Raw genomic sequence first — 24,718 nt, 5'->3', positions numbered from 1 at the left:
CGCATGACTGTATATCCCTGCAGTCAAGGAAAACACATGATTTTGTTTGCATATCCTGGTGTGTACTGCTCCAGCACATGTGAGCATTTTAAAATCCTGAAACAGCTGATCCGGGCTGTAAATAAATGGAGCCACAGACACACAGGCGGCTAAATGAAAGCACAAATTGAAAGCAATTACAATGAGAAGTCTCTGCAAGTATTCGTTTGTTCTGATCTTTATGAAACTAAACAGAGCTTGAATTTATAGTAGGGTGAGGATAGATAATAAGAATAGATAATAAGAAATCTGATTGTGTGTATATTGAGATATTGCCATGAGTGCATGAGAGGTCCAACGCATCTCGGAGAATCAATAATAATAAAAAACTTCCACTGGATGTCCCCCATCCATCTTGTGGATTTCTAAAATCCACCATAAACAAAGGTGCCAGGATGGCGGGGGCATCAACACTCAAAAATAGGGGAATTCGAGACAGGAAACAATCAGGGTCAGCTAACACCTCCCAACAAAGGATTCCCCCAGACAGGAACCAGTCATACTTTGAAGATGCAAGGCCATTAAATGCTAATCAAGGTGGCCAATTGCAACATTCACACTTGCCTCAAACAGACAAGAGTTTTTTTTTCTCCCACCCTGGACATGCCACAGATATATAAACCTCACTTGCCTAGTTTCCAACAAACATCACAACCTCTGAGGATACCTGGCATACATGTGGGGGAAACATCAGGAGACAATGCTTCTGGAACATGGACATACAGCCCAGAAAACTCACAGCAACCCAGTTTCCTTGGACTTTGATATAAAAGAAAAAAAACAGCTTAGGGTTCCCACCATAATGGTGGTATCAAACGCTACCATCAGACCATCTCTTCCAGCAGTTTCACACAGAAATTCAATGACATACGGTTCAAAACAGAATTGTGAGGCATTCCACTGTCTAGCAAGCAAAGTGTTGAACAGGAATCTCCCAATATTATCATCTCCTACAGAAAAAAATGGAAACACTAAAATAGTTCCTCCAAATGCTACGCTTGGTGTTATCCTCTAAAGATGCCAGTCAGAGGGCCCTTCCACACAGTCCTATATCCCAGAATATCAAGGCAGAAAATCCCACATTATCTGAGTTAGAGAGATAACCAAGTTCAAAGCAGATATTGAGGGATTTTCTGACTTGATATTCTGAGATACAGGGCTGTGTGGAAAGACCCAGAGATACAGGCAAAACATCAGGAGAAAATTCTGCTAGAACACAGCCATACAAGCACATAACACTACGATAGGAAAAGTGGCTGAAAGATCCAGCAGAACCAACCAGAACACAGTTCCTCTGATTGGTTTCCAGAAAGGTTGTCTACCAAGTAACCAAAATTGTCTCTGATCCATAATTGGGACCCTTCTACACATATAAAACCCAGATTATCTGCTTTGAACTGGATTATCTGGCAGTATAGACTTATATATTCCAGTTCAAAGCAGATAATGTGGATTATCTGATTTGATAATCTGGATTATATGGCAGTGTAGAAGGGGCATATGAAATATGGAATAGGTAGTATCACTGGCATGATGAGAAAGGGCCAGTATGATAAATGGCCAAAGTACTTCTTTAGACAGGATCACACACATACCAGGGCTTGAACATGCTCAGCAGAACATGTTTTTTCCCCCTTTTCTTGGAGTGACAGCTAGAAGACTTTCAAATTGTTATCCAGGTGGCATGGGTGGTACTTTCTACAAAACACCAGCTGAATCACTCCACATGTTTTGGATTTGATTAAAAGAACCTACCTTTCTATTGGTTTCTGAGTACACTGTAACCTTTAGTTTGCATTTAAAGATACAGATATCATTAATATTAAAGTATCTGCTAGATTCTGCGCACTGGCAAAAGGAACCTGCTAAATCCATAGCGAGTTTGCATATCAAACTGTTTAATTTGTTTTTAGTGATGTTGCCAGAAGTCTTGACTGCTATGCTTTCATAGTTCTTGAGGGGGAAAAGAAAAAGGCAGATATAATCTCTTTTAGAATCAATAATAAAATAGGAATGCAACTTTAGAGTCCAAATGGTCAGCGAGAAAACAAAAGTATTTCTTTCTAACTATAAAAGACGAGAATGTCAACACTAGTTTTTTAGTTGTGTGGGCATGCGTGACTACCTGCCTCCCACCACAGACCCAAGAACACAAACACAGTATTGAGATAACAAAAGGTCACAATTTGTTTGTTGATTACAGATGAGAAACATGGTTGGACACCATGTATTCTTTTTTTGCCGGTTGTAGTTTATTAGATGTGGCCCTTGCCCATCTTGTCTATAAGCTATGTAGGATTTTTTTAGAATTTCTTTTTCCTTTTGGCATTCTTCATGGAACTAATTGGAGCCCCCGGTGGCACAGTGGGTTAAATCCCTGTGCCGGCAGGACTGAAGACTGACAGGTTGCAGGTTCGAATCTGGGGAGAGGCGGATGAGTTCCCACTATCAGCTCCAGCTCCTCATGCAGGGACATGAGAGAAGCCTCCCACAAGGATGACAAAAAAACATCAAATCATCCTGGCGTCTCCTGGGCAACGTCCTTGCAGACGGCCAATTCTCTCACACCAGAAGCAACTTACAGTTTTTCAAGTCGCGCCTGACATGACAAAATAAATAAATAAAAATTGAACCAATTAAATGAGGCATGCCTGAGATGGTTTCTCTCTCAGTTTGGCTGACTGTTTGGGTAAGATAGGTCCTCCCTAAACAGGGCTACCATGGCTTCATACGCCTCAATCACTGATTCAGTGACATTTCCCCTTATTATTATTTTTTGTCTCAGCAGCTCTATATTAGCTGAGTTGATTTTAATTTGCAGCTGTTCCTCTAGTTTGACTGACCATCTATATCTTATCCTAGATGATCTCTCTTCCAGCAGGTAAAGGGTTGGCCAACATGCATGGGTCCTGGATCAGGGATCAGAACCCGCTGTTGATCGATACCAAATTACCACACCAGGGGTGCAGCTGTTTCCAACCAGCACAATACTGGGACACCATTATCACCACACCCTTGCAAAACCACTGGATGCTCCCTCCTCCAATAGAGGGGTGGGTTAAGCAAGCTGCATCCAGTACTCATGCCAAATGCTTGCAAGTTGTGACAAAGAACAAAAACTGTTAACATAGCTACAAAATGAAGAACATGTAAAAAGGGTGGGTAGGCTGGGACAGATGAAGGTGCACTGGCAGGGAGCAGGCCAGCACAGCTTAAAGTAGGCTGCCGTTGGATTGGGGCAATGGCCAGCTCAGGGGCAGGACAGGACCTGACTTTGATTGGCCAGCCTTATGGCCAAAGCAAAGCCTGCACACGGGGCTCCTGGGAAGAAGGAGCCTCCCAGATGCAATGGCGGACAGAAAGACGTCAACTGCTGCAACATCTCTGCCTGGTAAATTGGGCTGGGCATTTGCGTGGGCATGGGCAATTACCTGCCTCCCACCACAGACCCAAGAACGACAAACTCAGTGTTGGGATAACAAAAGGCCACAACTTGATTATTTATTACAGATGAGAAACAGGATTGGCTGCCGGACAGCCCACTGTTGATCTATACCAAAGTATCACAGCAGGGAATCAGCTATTTCAAACCAGGAGATTACTGGGACCCCATTACCACCATACCCGTGCAAAACCACCAGACACCTTTCCCCTTCAATAGGGGGTGCCAGTTAAGCAAGCCAGATCCAGCGCTCATGCCAAACGCCACAAAAGGGGGTGGGGGTGGGAATCACTCCACCACCATCAATCCTAACCCCACTGCAACCAACAAAGCCCAACAGTCCCAACAGTCTCCAAATGTGCAGTCCTAAAACTGCTATTGCAATAGAAGAAAAATGGCAATCTGTAATTTGGAAACAGCATTAAAGGGAGCAGCTATGTAATTATCTCACTTGTACTATAAAAGTCACGAAATAATAGAAGTCTTTCCCAATACTTTGAACACTCAGGATGACAGATTTGGGAATAGTATGATTTATGCAATGGCATGAAATCTTGTAATCTATAAAATGCTATATAGATTGACAATGCTAAACATTAAAACTTAAAACAGCTTTCAGTTCCAAGATTATATGGCAGTTCCCTTCTATACTGCCATATAATCCAGATTCTCAAAGCAGATAATGCGAATTATCTGCTTCAAACTGGATTATATAAGTCTACACTGCCATATAAACCAGTTCAAAGCAGATAATCTGGATTTTATATGGCAGTGTAGAAAATAAAGAATATTTTAAATTAAAATGAAATAAATTTTAGCGGAAATGTGAGGTTAAACTTGCCATGTTGCAAACACATACTTTGCATACTACATGTCACTGAAGTTCATTAAGTTGAAAAGTTTATAGACTGCCATTTAATTAAAATTATATAGCAGTCTGTCTTCTATTGGCTTGTGCAACAGGGGAGGTATATTTCAAATCTCTAGATAAAACTACGGCTTACTAAAATTAGCATAGCAATAAACATGGAGTTGTGCATTGACAGGCTTAAGATTCACTTCTGAAAATCAAAAAAAGGCATTCGTATCATTTCCTCAGGTATTATACTTAAGAAGGTGAGGGATTATGACAGCGGGGCTGAATGCAGGAACCTTCTTCTCTTTGTTTACGCCAGACATGGGCAAGCTTGGGGCCTCCAGGTGTTTTGGACTTCAACTCCCACAATTCCTAACAGCCTCAGGTCCTTTCCTTTTCCCCTTCAGCTGCTTAAGTGGGAGTTGAAGTGGGAATTGTGGGAGTTGAAGTCCAAAACACCTGGAGGCCCCAAGTTTGCCCATGCCTGGTTTAAAATGAGGATTACTTAATATCGGTCAGTTTGTTTGTTTTCGTGCTGTTCATGTTTATGAACAGAAATGTCAATGTGGCAAGAATGTATATTAGTTACAAGTGACAAATATCCATTGGTTACTTTTCCTTGTTCCTCAAATCTTGTGTTTCTATTTCTACACAAAGTTTTAAAGTCCTGAGGTCTAGTTAATTTCCTCACCTATGCTCCTATTAAATCTCTTCACAGCATTGGCTCTCGCTGTCCTTGGGATATCAACATCCTTGTTTATTACTGAATTAATTCCTCTTCCTGCCACTATAGAAGGGATGCCAGTAAAAGCTAAAGGCTTCTGGGACTTGTAGTTCTTGTGAAAAGACCACTCTGCTGCCTAAGGAAAAGCAGAAAGTGGCGGTTTTCACTCACTCATGTAAGTCAAAGGCCTCTTCCACACAGCTAAATAAAATCCCACATTTTCTGCTTTGAACTGCAATATATGGCACAGTGGACTCAGATAACCCAGTTCAAAGCATATATTGTGGGTTATCTGCCTTGTTATTTTGGGATATATGGCTGTGCAGAAGGGCCCTATGTCAAAGTTGACAGGACATAAAGCCAGCCAGGTTCTTTTAGCAAACGAAGCAGAAAATTAGGGCAGCAAAAATGTTAATAATAACATATTAAATAGCTTACAATTTTGCAAATCGAGGCAGCTTTGTTGCTTAGTAAAAGCTAGTTCTGGCATCCTCAACATGGCATTTGATAAAATACACATTTCTCTATCTAGAGTTACCATCATCATCATAATCATTATTATTCTGCTTTTATCTCTGTGATTGAGACGCACAGCAGCTCACAACAATTAAGAAATGTTACACAACAATAAAACATCGAGCATGCTTTATCCGGATCAGACAACCATCTCAAGCGCCGAGGATTATCTGGGAAGGAATCCCATTGGAGCATTACAGGACACCAAAATACCTGGGAAGTTACCCTGGACCGGGCACTGACTTACAAGAATCATAGAGACCTTGTGGACCATCCAGTCCAACCCCCTGCCAAGAAGAGGGAAAATCACATTTAAAGCACCCCTGACAGATGGTCATCCAGCCTCTGCTTAAAAACCTCCTTATATGCTGTAAACCAACCTGAGTCCCTCGTCAAAGTGAGAAGGCCGGTATAGAAAACTTCTAAATAAATAATAAATAATAAATAAAGAAGGAGCCTCCACCACACTCTGGGGCAAAGAGTTCCACTGCTGCACAGCTCTCACAGTCAGGAAGTTCTTCCTAATGTTCAGGTGGACTCTCCTTTCTTGTAGTTCGAAGCCATTGTTCCACATCCTAGTCTCCAAAGCAGCAAAAAACAAGCTTGTTCCCTCCTCCCTATGACTTCCCCTCACATATTTATACAAGGCCACCATGTCTCCTCTCAGCCTTCTCTTCTTTAGGCTAAACATGTCCAGCTCTTTAAGCTGCTCCTCATAGGGCTTGTTCTCCAGATGCTTGATCATTGTAATCGCCCTCCTCTGGACACATTCTAGCTTGTCAACATCTCTCTTCAATTGTGGTGCCCAGAATTGAACAAAGTGTGATTCCAGGTGTGGTCTGGATCTAGACATACTACTCCTTCCTTGGATCTAGACATACTACTCCTATTTATGCAGGCCAAATTCTCATTGGCTTTTTTAGCCACCACATGACATTGTTAGCTTATATTTAACTTGTTGTCCAGGGGCACTCCAAGATCTAATAAGAAGCACTGCTTGACTATCAAGCAAAAAGTGACTGCTAGAAATAATATCATACAAAAACTGACTGGCACAACCTGGGGATCACAACCAGACACACTGAAGACATCTGCCCTTGTACTTGTACTGCTGAATACACATGTCCAGTGTAGAATACATTTCACCACATGTCCTCATTTCTTAAGGTTGGCTCTTCATCTCATGGTTCCAGAGCGCAGTCTGTTCAGCGCCTTCCAAGTTGCCCAGGGCCCTTCCACACAGCCCTATATCTCAAAATATCTGCTTTGAACTGGGTTATCTGAGTTCACACTCAGATAATGCGGGAAAAGGAAAAATGGGAAAAGATATTAGTTGGTTATAAGTTTAATCAGAGGGATAGGCTGAGTTTTGAGCTTAAACTCCCATTATTCCTAACAGCCCCAAGCCCTTTCTCCCCCCCTTTAAGTGGTTGTGGGGGGAAACTAAGGGGCCTGAGGCTGTTAGGAATGGTGGGAGTTTATGTCCAAAACACCTGGAGGGCCCAAGTTTACCCATTCCTGGTTTAGATGCATCCTTGGTTACCATTTTCAGACTCTAGAACTCCATTCCATGAGAGCGAAGTGCTCTTTGCTGCCCTTTCAGTGGCAGATGAAAGTGTTTTAGTTTCAACAGAAATGCTCAGCCTTTCTTTCGGCCACTGCAGAGCCTCACTCCTACATTACTTCAGCTGGGAAATGAGTCCACAATTGCGCTTTTCATTTCTTGCCATAGTTACAAGTAGAAATGAATGGGTGGATCTGGCATTGTGCTTCTCATTCTGTCCTAGTTCCTTATAAGCTCTCCCACCTTAGCAGAAATTTGTCCATGTGTTTGTACAGTTTAGACATTTGTGCACCTATTAAAGAAAATTTGTAGTTGTACCTGTTCTTTTTAACGGTATGATTTTGTTTGTACATTTGAAAAATGTGCTGTGATACTGAATGCAATTTTTATGATATAGAATATGTTGTAAGCTCTGAAATGTATATGGATATTGACATCATAATGAATTCTTTTCCCATGTCAGTTTGAGATCTGTTAATTGGAACGATATTTTTAATGCCTTGGTGTTGTACATTTTTAATTGCATTTCTAGCTGTGTTTAGATACCTTGTAGATGTTGGAAATGGCAACTTTCTGAAGCCTCCACTAGTTATTTGTTATGTATATAACTGCTTACTGTATTGTATGTATTGATATGCAATTTGACTTTAACTCTTTGTTGTGGGAGGGGCTGTAGACCATGTGATCAGGTCTGAGCATGTTCAGGGCTCAGACTCCATTTTGAAAACAGTTCAGTTTAGACTTCAACATAGTAGCAGTATGCTTTAGACTTCAGTAAGAACTGTATGCTTAGAGACTATACAGATGCTATTAAACTCTCAAAACAGAGAGATGCTTTGGACTATTAATTCTAAGAATGATGCCCTATGCTACCTACACAAAGAAACTGCTTCAAATCTACTTGTAACTGGATTGATATGCAAAGTACCTGTATGCTGCATACATGACGTTGTGAGTATACTTGTTACTTTTAAAAGAAATCTACTTATTAAACATAATTTAAGAGAGACAACTAGAAGAATACTTCTGAAACTCTGCTGAATGCTGGTGAATGCAATTTTCTCAAAAGGTTATGACTCTTACAGATCATGCTTTTACCAAGACACTGTGGCATCACTTTTCAAAAGGCTGAAACTTCTAACAAGGTCATTCTTTTCCAAAGATCATAAAATCTTCAAAAGGTTATGGAGATTTTCATTTTCCAAAAGTAGAATGGTGTATGTATATTTAAGAGCCACTCTCCACGCAATTGCTTGCTGCTATTTGATTTTCAACATTTCAGCTGTAAATATGAAAACCTCTATTTTTAGTGATCAGATACTATAAGCAGTTTTCTCTGAGCCTAGATGCATATTACATGTCAAAATAAACATGATGTACAAGCTGAAGTGGCATAGGACTTAATCAATCTGGAAGGTACAGCAGGCTATCAAGCTATGATCTATAACTCTGCATAGCTAATGTATTCTCCCATTAGGAGGTCTCATTATATTCCCTTACAGCTCTTTTTAGAAGTGACATTTAATTTACTGTCAGTACCAGAGGTACTTTAGTAGTGAATTCTTTCACACTCAAGTAGTTGGACCAGATTTCATTGGTTTTCCTTCAAATTCTATTATTTTATGAGATGGAAAGAAATAAAAAACTTTCTGTTTCCAATTGTATTGAATTACCTGGTAGAGTGCCGAGTTTAGCATCTGCATAAGTACACACCTGGAAGATATACTGGTGACAAAATGAGTCAGGAGCTCTAATACTGTAGAAGGTTAATGTCTCCTGCAATAATACAGCTTCTAGCACAATTTTCATTCACCTGACGTGAAAATGGAAAAAAACCAAAACCCATATTCTTCACATATATGAGCAGTTCCCAAGTTACAAACATCTGACTTACATACCATGACTCCTAGTGAAGTGAAGAGAAATCTGCCTCTAAGAAGTGAAAATCACTCCTGGAAGAGTTACCATGGGAAAAAGTGTCTCAATTGAAGCTTTTTCACCAATCCTTGTTTCCACAATTAGCCAAATTTTTCAAAATCCTTACAGCAGGGACAGAAAATGAAGTTTTCTGAACAGGGGCACAAATTACAAAACAAGCTTACAGGGATGTTCACCCTTCCTTATGCTATCCAAAACAGAGAAAAATCTTGGCCATAAGATGCAACTGTTCCGACTTGCATACAAATTCAACTTAAGAGCAAACCTACAGACCCACCTTGTTTGTAACCCGAGGGGTGCCTGTATAGAAGAAGGGAATTATTTTCCCAGGTCATGTGGCACAATGGCTACTCATAAATGGATGAACATGCCTGGAAGGCAATTTCTCAAGGCATGTGTTAGTAAAGCATATTGCAATGCCCATGATTTGGGTGGGTGACTCAGTATGCACAAAGACATGACTTCTTGGCAGTGCCGTCAATACTATGTCATTCCTGTGAATCTGCTCCAGTGCACACTTGCAATTATAGATGTTAGAATTGCATTAATGCTTAGCTCTGAAGAGTGAAGAATGCTTCACATTGGGCAGTAGTAATAGAGTTAGATAGTCTGAGGCCCCTTCTACACTGCCATATAAAATCCAAATTATTGGCTTAATATCTGGCAATGTACTTATACAATCCCACTCAAATCAGATAATGTGGATTATCTACTTTGATGATCTGGATTGTATGGTCGTGTAGAAGGGACCTGAGTGACCAGAAAAGTCCTCCCGCTACGGATCTCTTCACACAGCCCTTTTGGGCAGTGCCATTGTGCCGGCAATTGTTGGCAAAAAGGAAAGCTTGCAGGGTGGTGAGTGGTGCCCTGAGCACCCTTCCTTCTTACCCCATCACATGGTGGGGGCTGGACAAGATCCCATCAGATGGGAGAAAGGGCGGTAACACGCATTGCCCCACCTCCCTTTCTTCCATTATATGGGGAAAAGGGGAGGAAAATGCTCCGTCATAGCTACCCAAAATGCACTTTTCTCCCCGTAGTGGTGGAGGAAGCTTCCACTCCACTTTGGAAGGAATGTGGGAGAGGTCTGCAATCTGAGATGTCACATGGTAGGCCCCATCCTTGCAATGAAACAAGGTGGCAAAATGGGGCAAAAATGCTCAGTGTGAAGAGGTGGCCTATCCTGAGTCCTCTGTGATGTGAACTGATACTCTTAAGGATGTTCCTCCGTCTCCTTTGTTTCCTCACAAGACCTCTCTCAACATTCCAAGATGTAGCTAAGTTGGATTAGTACCCTGAGTAACTTTCCTATCTTACAATGGAGTTCCTACAATAAAGTGCAGTTACTTTCTTCAAGCGATTGGTGTGTTTCCTCCTTGGATCAAGATCTCTAACTTCTGAATGCACTCTAACAATAGGAAACTCAAAAGGTCTTTTCCTTCAAATCCATGTTCAGTTTTTCTAATGAATCTCTGAGAAAGCTAGTTGTCCTCTGGCATTAGACAGAAGAAGAGCCCCTATCCTTTAAACTGGTGAGTCTATAATCTTAATTCCAGTAATTCCAGGTATCTAAACACAATTAACAGGAGCTCTCATGATGCTGACTTGCTATTGGGAATGCAGTCAGGCCTCCACATTCACTGGGTTAGGGACACAGGACTCCCTGTAAGTGAAAAACCATTAATGAAGAAATTGCTGGAGAGCCCAGATATTCCTAGACAGGTGTTATCTCTGAAAATATCTGGGTCCTCCAGGGTCCTGGAAAACCTAGAGACTCCTAGAGAGAACATTTTAAAATCAAATCCATGAATAATCAATTCCGCAAAAGTAAAATTCGCTAATGTGGAGGGACAACTATATAGCCCAGGACATGGATGGCTAAGTGAATAAGCAGTAGTCGTGCAACCAGAAGTAGCTTCAATACCCAGCAGCAGGAGAATTACCACTGTCTCAATGGGGAAGTGTAATGTATCTGTAGGTCACCTACACATCATATTTCAAATACATTTTACCCATTGTACATTTTGTCTCCCAATTGTGGTCTAACAGGTAACTGACAAATAAAAACAGCATTATGTACGGAGCTGGTTGCATAGGTACCTAAGCTGCCTGTTATTCTGCCTATGTTACTGGGCCAGCCCTAGAAAGCACACATTCCTTTGTACTTCTATACTGCTATAGTTTGTTATTTAACTTTAGAGAAGGAAGGCAGCATTTAATTCATTAATCATTTCAGCAATCCGCAAGAATAGTGACCTCAGATTTCATCAGCAGTGGCAGATTTAGCATTAGGATTCCGAAGGAGTGGGTATGGCTGGCATTTTGCCTGTTTCTTAATCACAATGCTAATGTGAAGGAAAAAGCAAACAATGGATTCAGCCAGCTAGGGATAAATGATGTAATGGCTTCCCATTCTCAGACTGCTGCAGCAGTAGTATTCTTGAAAACAGACTCCCTAATAAACTCTCTTTAGACAGTTTCAGAAGGGAAAAAATAGTTACCCAATTTCACTAATAACAGCAAGAGCCATTTTATTTAATAAATCCACTGATTGTACTTGAAGATTATCTGCACTTGAGGATCTGGCTAAGGGTGCAGAAAATCCTGTTAAAGAAGCTAATTAAGTCAGTTTCTCCCTTTGTGACAATTAATGCCAGTTAACACTGTTTAGCACAACATAAACATGGCACATCTTTAATGATAAAAAGAGGATGATGGGTTGCCATTCTGCCTGTCTGTGACAGCCATAGCATCAGGACCACAAAACTCAGATTCCTGCAATATAGCATATATACTATTGCAATTCCAGAGGTGTGTTCCTACATGAATTAATGTTAATTAGAGCCACAGATTTGGAAGAGACTACAAGGGTCATCCAGTGAAACCCCATTCTGTCATGCAGGAATACAGAATGAAAGCACTCCTAACAGATGGCCATACAGACTCCGTTTAAATATTAATATAAATGTGTCTGGGTTGTTGTTGGACCTCACAACCACTGAGGATGCCTGACATAGATGCATGTGAAACATTAGGAGAGAACGCTTCTGGAACATGGCCATACAGCCTGAAAAGCTCACAACAACCCAGTGATTACAGCCATGAAAGCTTTCGACAATACAATAAACTGGGTTGTTGTAGGTTTTTCGGGCTATAAGACCATGTTCTAGAAGCATTCTCTCCTGATGTTTCACTTGCGTTGATGGCAGGCATCCTCAGAGGTTGTGAGGTCTGTTGGAAACTAGGAAAATTAGGTTTATATATCTGTGGAAGCACCATTAAAGCCCTGGCAGACCATGTAAAAAGAATCTGCAAACCCCACCTCCTCCAAGATGAACTGAACCACCTAAACTGGGCTTTACAGGCCTATGGATACTCCACTATGGTCATCAGAAGAGCTGCAAGACTGAGAACAAGCCACAAGAATAAAGACAAAGATCCACCCAGAAGAAAAGTATTCTTGCCATACCTCAAGGGAACAACTGACCGCATAGGGAAGCTGATGAGAAAACAAACTACAAACTATCTACAGACCCACTAAGAAAATCCAACAAATGCTATGTTCAGCAAAGGACAAGAGGGATCCTCTCACCTCTGCAGGAGTCTGTCATATATCATGCAGCTGTGGACCACCAAACACAGCGCCCAAACACAAATGAAGGAACATGAAAGGCACTGCCATAGATGCAAGCAAAAGGCCATCAAGCTTCTAGAACATGACCATAGAGCCCGAAAAACCTACAACAACCGAGTGATTCCAGCCATGAAAGTCTTCGACAATACAATACAATAAACATGTCTGTTTGAAGATTGCAATCTTGTTTTCAGTCATAAGGAATATTTAAGAGTTGCATAGATTTGCCATCAATGTAGCTTGAAGCCAGGGTAGACCTCCAAGGGATAAAATTATAGAGGTGAAGATTCCTTCATCTGTTTGATAACCTCTCCCCTCCAGCAAGAAGTAGACGCTGTTCCCGGTGGTGATGTATTATTGCAGCAGCAAGACAAGGAAACTCAGCAGCTGTGGCTTCACTTAGTGGACACAAACTAACAGCCAAGTCATGTTGCTTGATGGCTTCACTATATAAATATGAGCTTTCTGACCTATGTGAGTCCATGTTCTTTCACTGATAGATAATATTTGGAGAACTATGACAATGCTATGACCTCTGGCTAATGCCACCTTGTCCTTTTAAAGGGACATTGCATGCAATTTCTCTGTATGGGTCTTGATTGTTAGAAGGTGGCTATTTGATAGTGATCTCAGCAATTGCTAGATTGTGAAATCAACTTCGTGAAGAACAGATAAATGCTCCTGACTAAATTTAAAGGGCTGATGAAGGAATGAGTGACAATATGTGAGACAAAAAAAGCTATTTTTCTGAGACATGGAAAGATGCACAATGTTGCCTGACGACAAAAAGTACTTGGAGCTGAATTATATTACCCTGATATTTGGAAACATCTCTTCCCCCCCCCCCCCCAAATATCCAGAATCCCTCATTTGGCCTTTGCTAGTAGCCATGCTGGTTGGGAGATGCTAAGAATTGTATGTTTCTTTGTTCTTTATCTTTATTTGAAAATATAGCTTCATGGAACTAATGCCTGCTATATGTTTCCATTTATCATCTGCCAATTTTAAATAAACATTACCTCATTTGTAAATATTTGTAAACAAATATTAACCAATTCCTTTTTGTTGCCAAGCTTCCTTTCACTAGAAGGAAAACTTGGATGAAAGGAACTCCTGGAGCAGTTCAGTTCTTGGAGAGCATAAAACAATATTTCACATTTAATACTAGCCATGCAGATTAGTCTATATTATTATCAAAGGATTTTTTTAATATTATGCTTAGGTTCAAGAGTTTCAAGTTCATTGGGCAAGGAGGCAGGGGGATGATCTTTGTGTCTCTGTGAGAGAGATACATTGAGAAAGAGGAGAGGGAGCTTACAATTTTCCAGCAAGTTTTAAAAGGCCCATGCTTGGATATTTGAAAAATGCATTTAACAAAAATGGGTGGCATAACAAAGCACATTGATATCTTCTGACGTCTATTCACGCTCCAAAATGCTGATAAATTTTTAATTTACCTCCATGTTTTTAATAGATGTGTTCTTAGATAATATGCATTTGGTATGTCGTGCCCTCTATATATCTGGTCAACCCACCCCAATAAATGCCAACCCATGCTTTTAAAGTATCCCAATCTCTCTCTTTATCATCCAACCTTCCTGTTTTGTTTTTAGTTTACTCCAGTTGATGCAAACTGAGTTCAAAATACAAAAGTAGTTTTCACTCAGAGCCCTTCCAAACAGGCCTGATATCCCAGGATCTGATCCCAGGTTTTTTGCTTTTTACTGGATTATATGAGTCCCCATTGCCAGATAATGGGATAAACAGAAAACTTGGGATCAGATCCTGAGATGTAAGGCCTGTCCGGAAGGGCCCTCAGTTAACTCAGCAGGTGGGTGAAGTGAAGAAGGGTTGGAATTTTGCCAATAAGGTCTATTGTGCAAATGAAGCTAACGTTCTACATTACAGGTATCTCACTAGCTCTTAACAAGTATCAAAATGTATTCATGCTATCTACATAGATATAATGCAAGAAAGGATATTTTCAGGAAATGTGCTTGATTATGTTTTGTTGCTGTTCATCAGTATAAAGCAGAGATTTGTGCCTTAAACAGGTATTGAAAATTGAGTCAATTGTTCATGATTGCAGCTTCATAGACTTAACAAGTGCCTATTGTCCAGAGATATAAATGCTCTTGAAGAGATTTTAAAAAGCCTATCTGAAATACAGGTAGTGAGAGAGGCAGTTTATCTCCCTTTCCTAGTTGTACAATGTTTTGTTGTGATTCTAGCATGCTTATTGACAATACCCTTTTTAAAAAAGCATAAAACATAATTTAAAAAAAAATGTAACCAATTTACAACCAAAAGCAATGCACATTAAAAAAAACACATCCAAACACACACCTATACCTCACAATTAAAGAAATAAAACAAATCGGAAATTATAGACAAAATACTAAGTGCAATGAGATATTTAGTTCCTCATGAGTTACATTTGCACAGTGCTTTTCTTCCAATGAGCTTAAAGTTAGGTACTCCTTCTTGCTTTGTCTTCATAGTCTCCACAACCACCTGGCAAAGTTTAACTGAAGGTTATCCAGTGAGTTGGAACTTAAATGTGGACTTCCTTTGTCCAAGTCCAACTCTATCATAATTACAAAAGTGATACAACTACAGCTGCTACTACAATAGTCATTTACAAGAAGGCAAGCTGTTTCTCCAAGAAATTCACATTCTATAATCTGAAACAAGGATAAGGAGAAAAAATGAAGACAAAAGTAAGCAAGAGAAGAATGTTTTTAAATTTTAAATAGAAAAGACATATATCCTCATTCCTGAAGTAGTTCCTCTATAACTCTCTTGTACTTCAGGAGTGAATTATTCCTGTTCCTTGAATGCATGGACATAACAGGGAATGTCATTAGCAAGACATAACAGTATGGAATAATAATGTTATTTCATTCATGATCTAAACCAGTGGTTCTCAACCTGTGGGCCCCCAGGTGTTTTGGCCTACAACTCCCAGAAATCCCATCAAGTTTACTAGCTGTTAGGATTTCTGGGAGTTGAAAGCCAAAACATATGGGGACCACAGGTTGAGAACCATTGATCTAAACCCTTATTCCTTTTGATAATTGATAAATCCGAGGCATTTCAGCTGAAGGTGAAGCCTCTGCCTACTACAACTTGAGTCTTCTTTATCTATGAATGTGTGACTAGCTCTCTTTACTTAAAGACAGAACTGGACAGCTGGTGCCAAATGTTTTGGTTCTTAGAGTATATCTGGATACGGGAGACTCAATCCGCATATGAAATAGACACCAAAAAGCAAAGAAATGTGATGCTAATTTCATAGGAACAATAAATTAGCAATAAATTTCTTATGCTTGTGATAGAACAGCCCATTCTCCACTAGTGGTTTGTCTGTCATCAACATGCTCCCAACAACTGTAGAATGAAAAGGAGGCAAAAAGATGTAGCACTCCAGCACTGGCTGGAAGGTCCTATTTCTATTTAATGTCTTCCATGATCATTCCAGCTAATGTTCTGTAGGCCACAGACCATTCCCTAAATCGGAAAGAAATTGGATGAGATTTGTCTGTACCCAATTAAAACAAATAGGAGTTGGGTATCTGTTAGAATTCTCTGCACATGCAAGCTAGTCCATGAAACTGACATCAATTCAGTTGTGACAATTATATTTAGAAGCCAAGTCATACTTGATTACCAGCTGGCATGACTACATAGTATAGCTAGACCAGCAGCTACCAGAAATAAATCTTGCTGTTAGTCATTCACACTTATTTCCCGCATGTTACAGAATCTGATTACACAGAGCACTTAACATTGATTTCTGCTTGCCAAGAAGCAATGCATGGACCTGGCTTCCCCCTCCTCATTCCCACCTCTCACAAGGAGTTCTTGCACTGTGCCAGACAAGGATGTTTGGGTCTTTTCATTGTGTTTATTTTAAAAAAACCAACAACACACAGAGACATGTAGAAGTCATTATAATATAGAATTAAATGATTTTCCCCCCCTGTGTCAGGAGCAACTTGAGAAACTGCAAATCGCTTCTGGTGTGAGAGAATTGGGTGTCTGCAAGGACATTACCCAGGGGGACACCTGGATGTTTCATGTTTTACCATCCTTGTGGGAGACTTCTCTCATATCCCTGCATGGGAAGCTAGAGCTCACAGAGGGAGTTCAACCTGCTCTCCCTGAATTTGAACCGCTGACCTATTGGTCAGCAGTCCTGCTGGCACAAGGGTTTAACCCATTTCGCCATTGGGGCCACCAAATGAAATGTGAAATTGGTATATTTGGTATGATAAAAGCCCAGATATTACAAAAAGAGAGGGGAAATGAATCTCTTCTGTGGTTGCTCCACAAATGCACAATGAAAAGTGGAAATCATCTTTATACAGGGTGAGGCAGCATAATTTCCTTTTTTCAAAACTTAATAAAACCCATTGTATGAATCAGAAGTTTTTTTATAATGTAGCCGCATACCTAAAGTTTTGTTTTACATAGTTTTGAAGATCAAATTAGGTAGGTGATGTCCCCATTCTCCATACACTGAGTAAACCGATTTCTGGCGTTTGTCATGACTCTTGCCAGCATAGCAGGCGTTACGTTGGTAATTTTTTCCTGGATGTTGGTCTTTAAATCTTGTAGGGTCCTTGTACGGTTCACTCTAAATCCGCTCGAAAAGTAGGCCTCAACGGCAAAAGCACGCTCCTCACTGTTCCAACGCATGATGGCGACTGAACTGTGTCAGGACAAAACTTTATACTCCCGCCTCTCGAACGAGACCAATAGCACTCCGCTACGTCTTCAACCGACTGAATGGCATGCATTTTAAAAAAGGAAGTTATGCTGCCTCACCCTGTATTTTACTTGGATGTCTTTCAGTGAGCTTAACTTCTATAGAAACATTTTAAAGACTTCCTTTTTATATTTAAACAGAGCAACCATTCTGTAAGCATGCCATAGAAGTATGAAAGTTTGCAAGTTCTTATGATACCTATAGCACAATAGATGGTATTATACATGGAGATTATTTCACTATTTTTCTCTTCAATTCTGAGTGCTTCCAGATTGTCTAATTGGCTGTTTGTATACAACTACATCACATGATATTTGTGAAGAGAGTGAGTGAACGATAACACTTCACCAGTTAATACGATGAATGATAACACTATGTAGTTAGTTGCTCAGATGGTGCAGACCTAAAAGGAAGTTGAAATAAGCTAGTTGTGTGGATGCTTTCTGTAGTGAAGTCCCTATATTGGGAGAAAGGCAGGATAAAAAATAAAGTGAAACTAGTGAAAAAAGCATCCCCTTCATATGCTGGGAGGTACTCTCTTGTGGATTATTCCACACATACTAGGATCAAGCCCTAATTTTGCAAACAAGCTCTGCGAGCAATTATAGAGAATTTCAACATAGTCTTGATACTTTTCTGGGTTGCAGCTCTCAGAATCCCTCATCTAGCACAGCCAGCTGGCTAGAAGTTTATAGGAAAAAGAGTTCAAAACAGCAATACAAACCCTTTCAAGGCTCTGGTTCCAGTGTCCTGATACCCTGCTACTCAAATGAGAACCTGACTGGCTACATATAATGCTAGTATTAAGAACATAAGAAATAAGTCCTGCTGGGTTAGATCGATGTATCCTAGAATTCTATTTCATCAATCGAATATTTTTGAAAAGCTCACAAGGAGTATGCAAAGGTAACCTTGTTGTTAGTCCCCAGGACTTGATGTTAAGTGGCATATTGAATGTGAAACTGCCATTTAGTTTTCATAGCTCTTGGTAGATCTAGCCTATATGCAGGGGCAGCTCAACCCATTACACAAAGTAAGCATTTGCAGTATAGTTGATTTTGCCCAGGGACGCTCTTGAGGCCTTCTTGGGGGAAAATAGACCTTGATATATGCGAGTTGTAGTTACTGGGATGTATAGTTCACCTACAATCAAAGAGCATTCTGAACTCCACCAATGATGGAATTGAACCAAATATGGCACACAGAACTCCCACGATGAATAGAAAATATATATCAGTGATTGGTTGGGGGGGGGGGGGGGGAGGTGCCAAAATACTGTTTGCTTACCGTTGAAAATTACCTAGGACCGCCTCTGCCTATATGAATTTGTCTCATTAATTTGCACAGCCACACAATAATTGGTGATTACTATGTTTTGCATCAGTCAACACACATAATAAATTAAGAAATAATTAATTTTGTATGTCTTAAACCTATTGGTAGTCAGTTTTATTGAGTGGATTACAATATTACGAAATTATTTTTCCCACCTCCACTCTCACTTGCATACTATATATGAAAGGAGACAAGGGAATCCTATCTATAGACCTATTACTTACTATTTAAAATCACATGCTTTTCTTATGTGATAATTCTGTGACATTTCACATTTTTTAGTTGCACCAAGGTTTGAGCATTGGAATAAGATCTATGAAAGCAAATGCCACAGTTCAACTGTTAGTCTTCAAGGTGTCAGAGTACTCTTTGTTATTTTTGATACCATGACTAATGCTAAGTGGTTAAGGCAATCTCTTCAGGGTTTGTAGGAACAGTAGGGGGGGAAAGTGTCCTAGGAATAAGTGTTTGTTTTCCTTGCTATGTCCAATTCTTTATAAAATTCCAAACCCAAACCATTTGCTAGAAGGTGTGAGTGAAAGCACTATGGGAGTGAGTAAGACCAAATTCAATGGGATCAAACTTCCATGGGATTGCATGCATAACCCACTACCATTGATGCAGCCTACATTTGTGTAAACATGTTGAGGCTCAGTTTGTAAGATTTGATCTACAACTTCAGAAAGGTCTCCTTCCATTTTTCTTGCTCCTTTTCTGGGATCATCTCTTTTTCTGACATTTCTCTGCATCTCCTCCTCCTCCTCTATTCTGTTTCTCTCATTTTCATAATATATTCTATGTCTCTGCTTGTACAGTAAGACTTCAGGATGAGGCTGTTTCACACTTTGAGATGGAAAATAATATAGATTTAAATATATATATATGAAAGCTTCTTTCTTACCATGGTTTTCCCAAGATACTGTTAGTTCTATTCTGTTAATCATTTGGTATGATTGGTTTGTCCCCTTTTGCCTGTTTTTGTCTCTTTATTCCCTCTTTGCTTTTTTACAGACACAAATATAGTTATCCGGTGATCATTATACAAAATAAGGAATGCACAATGGAAAAAGAGCCACATATAATACAGATTTCTCTTGTAGACATTTAAAGCAGATATATGCAGCAGACAAAGACACAAAAGCAATGGCAAGCCTGCATGCCAGCAGCCGCGCACATTAGACATCCGCACAATGATATTTTCCTCCCCCACAGATAGGAAAATTGGTCTTTAACCAAGAGAGGATTCTTACACGTAAGGTATGCATTGTGCTACTTAATCCTCCAAACAACTGCACTTTAGGTCTTACCTTCCAGCTGGTCTCCTAATCCAGTGGACTCCCTCCCTGGATCTGTTTCTTCTTCCCTAATCTGCACATAAACTGCCAGCTCTCGCTTCCCTTTCACATTTGCAGTACACTAGCAGTGCTCACCGTCATCCTGTTCTACTGCATCCTTTCTGCCCGATTGGCTCAAAGCAGGCAGTATATGAAATCAGGCTCCTCCTTATACCTTGATTATCACAGGAGCATGATAAATTATTTAGTAAAACAACTAGTGGGCAGGCGTGGATATCACACAGCCTGTTGGAAAGGGCAGAAGTCTTTCTCCCTAAAGGCTGCTGCTTTGAAAAAGCATTAAAGAGACAGATTCAACGAGTCACCTTATTAGCAGGGAACAGAGGGAAGGAGAGGGAGAGAGAGAAGTGAGGATTGGGTGAGATGGCAGAATTATTTACTTGTAATCCCCCAACAGCACACATGATTGCCCACTGCTCTTCCTGTGCAAGGATCTTCATTGGCCATAATGGACAGTCATGATAGGCACTGTAGCCCATCTCATCTGGATTGAGCACACAGTTGAGGAAAGCCACCACAGATTAATACAGTATTCTCCCAGACTGTATGCGTACACACTGGTATAGTCTCAAAATATGGCTGAATCTCTTTTGTCTTTTATTATCATTCTTAGATGCCCATGTAGAATGTATTACTCAGGTTTTTAAATATATATATATATATAGAACAATACATACACACACATGCACAGCGACATATTCTCTTTAGTGATGGGGAGGAAATCACACAGTTAATATGCAAAACAAAACAAAAACAGAACAACACTGAAAAGTAGTAATGTAAGTGTAAATACATCACTACTGTGAGTTTGGAACAAAGTTTTATGGTGCTAATAAGATAGGGCCTTCTCTGTGGTGGCCCCCCGGATATGGAACTCTCTCCCCGGTGAGATTCAGTCTGTCCCCCTCTCGCCTGTCATTCAGGAGGCAGCTAAAATCCTGGCTTTGGAGTCAGGCTTTTGCAGATTGAAGGATGATTTGATATAGTCTAAGAGTTATTTGGCCACAGTGTTTTGGACTGAGTTGAATGTTGTTTTTAATGTGATGAATTTTTTAATATGTATTTTAGAACTTATTTATTGTATGTTGTTTTATGACATTATTTATTGTATAGCATTGAATTTTGCTGTTAGCCATTCTGAGTCCCTCCATGGTGGTAGAGAAGAACAGGATCCAAATAAATAATAGGTTTCTAGCCCTTATAGTTGCTTAATGGTATTGTATTAAACATTTGATTGTATAATGACATAGCAAATTTCTACCCCTAAGTATATGATGAGGATGGAGGAAACAACAAGGCTCAGGATCATAACATATGGGAGGTTGTTGGATTGTTGTTTTCTTAAAAGTATTTCATTACACCTCACTCCTAAAAAAAAAACACTCCCAGTTCAGTGCTGTTATTAGCTTTGGGAGGAATATTTCCAATGATATCAAAATGGTACACAACTCAGTCGCTAACTACAATGGGGGAAAAAAGATGATACTGGGTCATGGAGATAAATATAATGCTTCTCTTGCAATGAGTGACTAAGCTTTTGTTTCTTTTCTCTTCTGTCAGCAGCATGGTACAATGCCAAATATCTGGACTGAGGTTTTCCCTAGGCCTGTGGTGCAGGTTTTTAGAGTGTGTGACGTGGAAGGGAGATACAGTACTGACAGCAGAATGAGCTTCCATCTTCAGAAACAGCTCCAAACTATGGAAACACTGTAATAGATATTGGCTACAGTGCTACAAGGTTTTCTACGGTACACACACACAATAAACATAAAAAGATATACCACATGCTCTCATATCTGCAGGGAATAGCTTTTTAAACTTACAACTGAAAGAGGAAATCATGGATAATAGCAAACCTTATTGAAATGAACAATTTTTGCTGGAAGTTACTACAGAATCACACTGGAGATCCTAGAAATTCATAGAGAGGTATCTTAGAGTGTGTTTATTATTTGGGACATTTATGGTAACCTCCAGAGGAAGCATATAATGTAATCACTTTGAGGACCTAGAAAAATCCTAATTTTTTTTTATGAATGCAGGTAAATGAAACCTCAGATACTGGTCCTGAAGGTATGGGAGTTGTACTGTAATAAAATGTTATATCACCTTTGACAATGAGAACAAGAAATGTGTCACACAAGTTTTCATAAATGCCAGTCCACTGGAATCCTGACATCAAGATGGTACGGGATTTCTTCGTATCTTTTCATGAAGAAACAAGATATTATGGCTGTGTTTTCAAATACAATAAACTGAGATATGGTTGATATTCTTGTTAACTTCTGGCAGCCTTTTGTGTGGATGAGAATTTCTCTTTTTGCTGTACCCAATAGCATTTAAGCCTTTGGAAAATGAGACTCAAACCCTGTGCTAATATTCATTTTGTTTTCTAATGATATAATGCCTTATTTCATAGGCAAGAATAAAGGATCAGCCTATTAGGAAATCAGATAAGGAAATGTCAATCTGTATATCTAACCTGTCAAAGATTGAAAACTTCTGGAATAAAAAGATAACATCAAAGGACCAACTACATTTTATGTGCTGGACTGTGAAGCAAAGTACTGATGTTATTAGAGGAAAAAGGACAAATTTAAACAGAAAAATGGGAAATTGGGATGGGGTTGAGGCCTTAAGCCTTTCATTCAATGATGGTTCTCTACTTCAGATCTTGTACAGCTTACAAGAACACATAAAGAACAGATGAGGGGGTAGGAGAACAGTGAATGGAGAAGTGTTTCACTCATCTTCAAAGTCTTACTATAACTCATCTTTCCCTTTCTGATGATAATGCAGTGTAATGGCTAGACCAGGGGTCCTCAAACTAAGGCCCGGGGGCCGGATGCGGCCCTCCAAGGTCATTTACCCGGCCCTCGCTCAGGGTCAATCTAAGTATGAAACGACTTGAAAGCACACAACAACAACAATCATATCTCATCAGCCAAAAGTAGGCCCACACTTCCCATTGAAATACTAAAAGATTTATATTTGTTAAAATTGTTCTTTATTTGAATTATTGCATTGTTTTTAAGTGTCTTTTGCACTACAAATAAGATATGTGCAGTGTTCATAGAAATTCATTCATGTTTTTTTTTCAAATAATAATCTGGCCCTCCAACAGTTTGAAGGACTGTGACCTGGCCCTCTGTTTAAAAAGTTTGAGGACTCCTGGGCTAGACTATGAGAGTGAAAGATGGCTAATCCAGGTTCTAGCTCCAGAATGAGACATTTTCATAGCTCATTCGAGAACTAGAACATGGATTAACCAGTTCCACTCTTACAGTCCTTGGGCCAGCTATTTTTCTTAGCCTGTTCTTATCTTGAATGGTTTTTATGATGATAAAGTGTAGTTGAGATATTGAAAAGGCCCAAATGAGTATGTTTGAAATCTTAGGTAACAGAGTTAACTCAGTAGCAGTATCCAAGCTTGAAACTCTCTCCTGAATTTCTCGTCAATTTCCAGTCTGCAGTGAAGATTTGGTATTTTACTTGTCTTTTGGTTCTTAAATTAATCTTTTAAAAAACAAAAAACCCTGTTTTTAATTATCTTATTTGGGATAATTTTTATTGGTTTTTCGTTATGTATTCAATGTTTTTTTTCCACTCATCGTGTATCACATCAAGGACCCTGACAGGATGAGAGATCATCAACACATGCTTTGAATAAATAAAGAGGAGAGCCATGTGCAATATCTTGAAATCCTTGGAAGAAAACTTGGATGTTAACAAAAAAATAATCAATACACAAATGCTTCTTTTCTCCCAGTGCTCTTGGTGTTCCCTTGAAAGTGATGTCCCCTTTATCTTCCATACTTCCAAATATTGGAAAGACAGACAGTTGTCATGCATGACAAGCCCAGTCCTCCCAGCTGACTGAACAAGACGAGAAATAATGTTTTCTGCCAGAAACTCAAGCTGTCTGCTAACAATTCGCACCTTTTGGAGAGCACTGTCTCAATGTGCTCAACATGCTGTCTGCCTTTGTTTGTATTACATCATTTATCACTTTTCTTAGATTCTTTGGTCGGGAAAAATGAATGTATTGTGGGTACCAACTGCAACAACAATTGCAACAATTGGAGAGACATTTAAACCATGTTATAAGCAGATTATTCTTTTTAACTTATTGGTTTATGCTCAAGGGGCAAGCAGAACAACCTGAAATACACAATGTGTTGCAAGTGAAAATGTGAGGCTTCTGAATAGTATTCATGCAAAAATGAAATGCTATAATGTCTTATTTAACTGTTCATATTTAGATAACTTCACTTTCTACAGCTAATTGAGATATATTGCATTACTTCAAGTAATTAATATTGTTTTTTGAGTATCACTGTTGTATTTTAATAGTGTCAAAATCCAGAAAGATTTTTAGGTTATATTTAATTATAGGAACTCCTTGGAAAACCTTGCAAAATTGGGTGATTGTATCTGCTATGGAATTTTTGTTGTTCTTTTGTTCACTCGTTTTTGACTCTTCATGACCTCATGGACCAGCCCACGCCAGAGCTCCCTGTCGGCCGTCACCACCCCCAGCTCCT

At 39.6% G+C, this 24,718-nt stretch overlaps 2 protein-coding genes across 2 annotated transcripts in view; one reads left to right on the top strand and one right to left on the bottom strand.

The window, feature by feature from the left end:
• The window catches only part of SYN3 (synapsin III), a 218,293-nt gene extending 197,863 nt beyond the window's left edge, over window positions 1–20,430 (bottom strand). Inside the window, exon 1 of the mRNA XM_060776945.2 lies at window positions 20,127–20,430. The gene's annotated coding sequence lies outside the window, so the exon portion shown is untranslated. The remainder of the gene's footprint in view (window positions 1–20,126) is intronic.
• LOC132775724 (protein HP-25 homolog 1-like) overlaps window positions 3,388–24,718 on the top strand; it is a 50,864-nt gene continuing 29,533 nt past the window's right edge. Inside the window, exon 1 of the mRNA XM_067468509.1 lies at window positions 3,388–3,430. Coding sequence (XP_067324610.1) covers window positions 3,388–3,430 — 43 coding nt within the window. The remainder of the gene's footprint in view (window positions 3,431–24,718) is intronic.

Source organism: Anolis sagrei, chromosome 5 (assembly GCF_037176765.1).
Source record: "Anolis sagrei isolate rAnoSag1 chromosome 5, rAnoSag1.mat, whole genome shotgun sequence".
Taxonomy (NCBI): domain Eukaryota; kingdom Metazoa; phylum Chordata; class Lepidosauria; order Squamata; family Dactyloidae; genus Anolis; species Anolis sagrei.
Note: the sequence above shows the minus strand (reverse complement) of the source record. Positions and strands in the feature narration are given on the sequence as shown.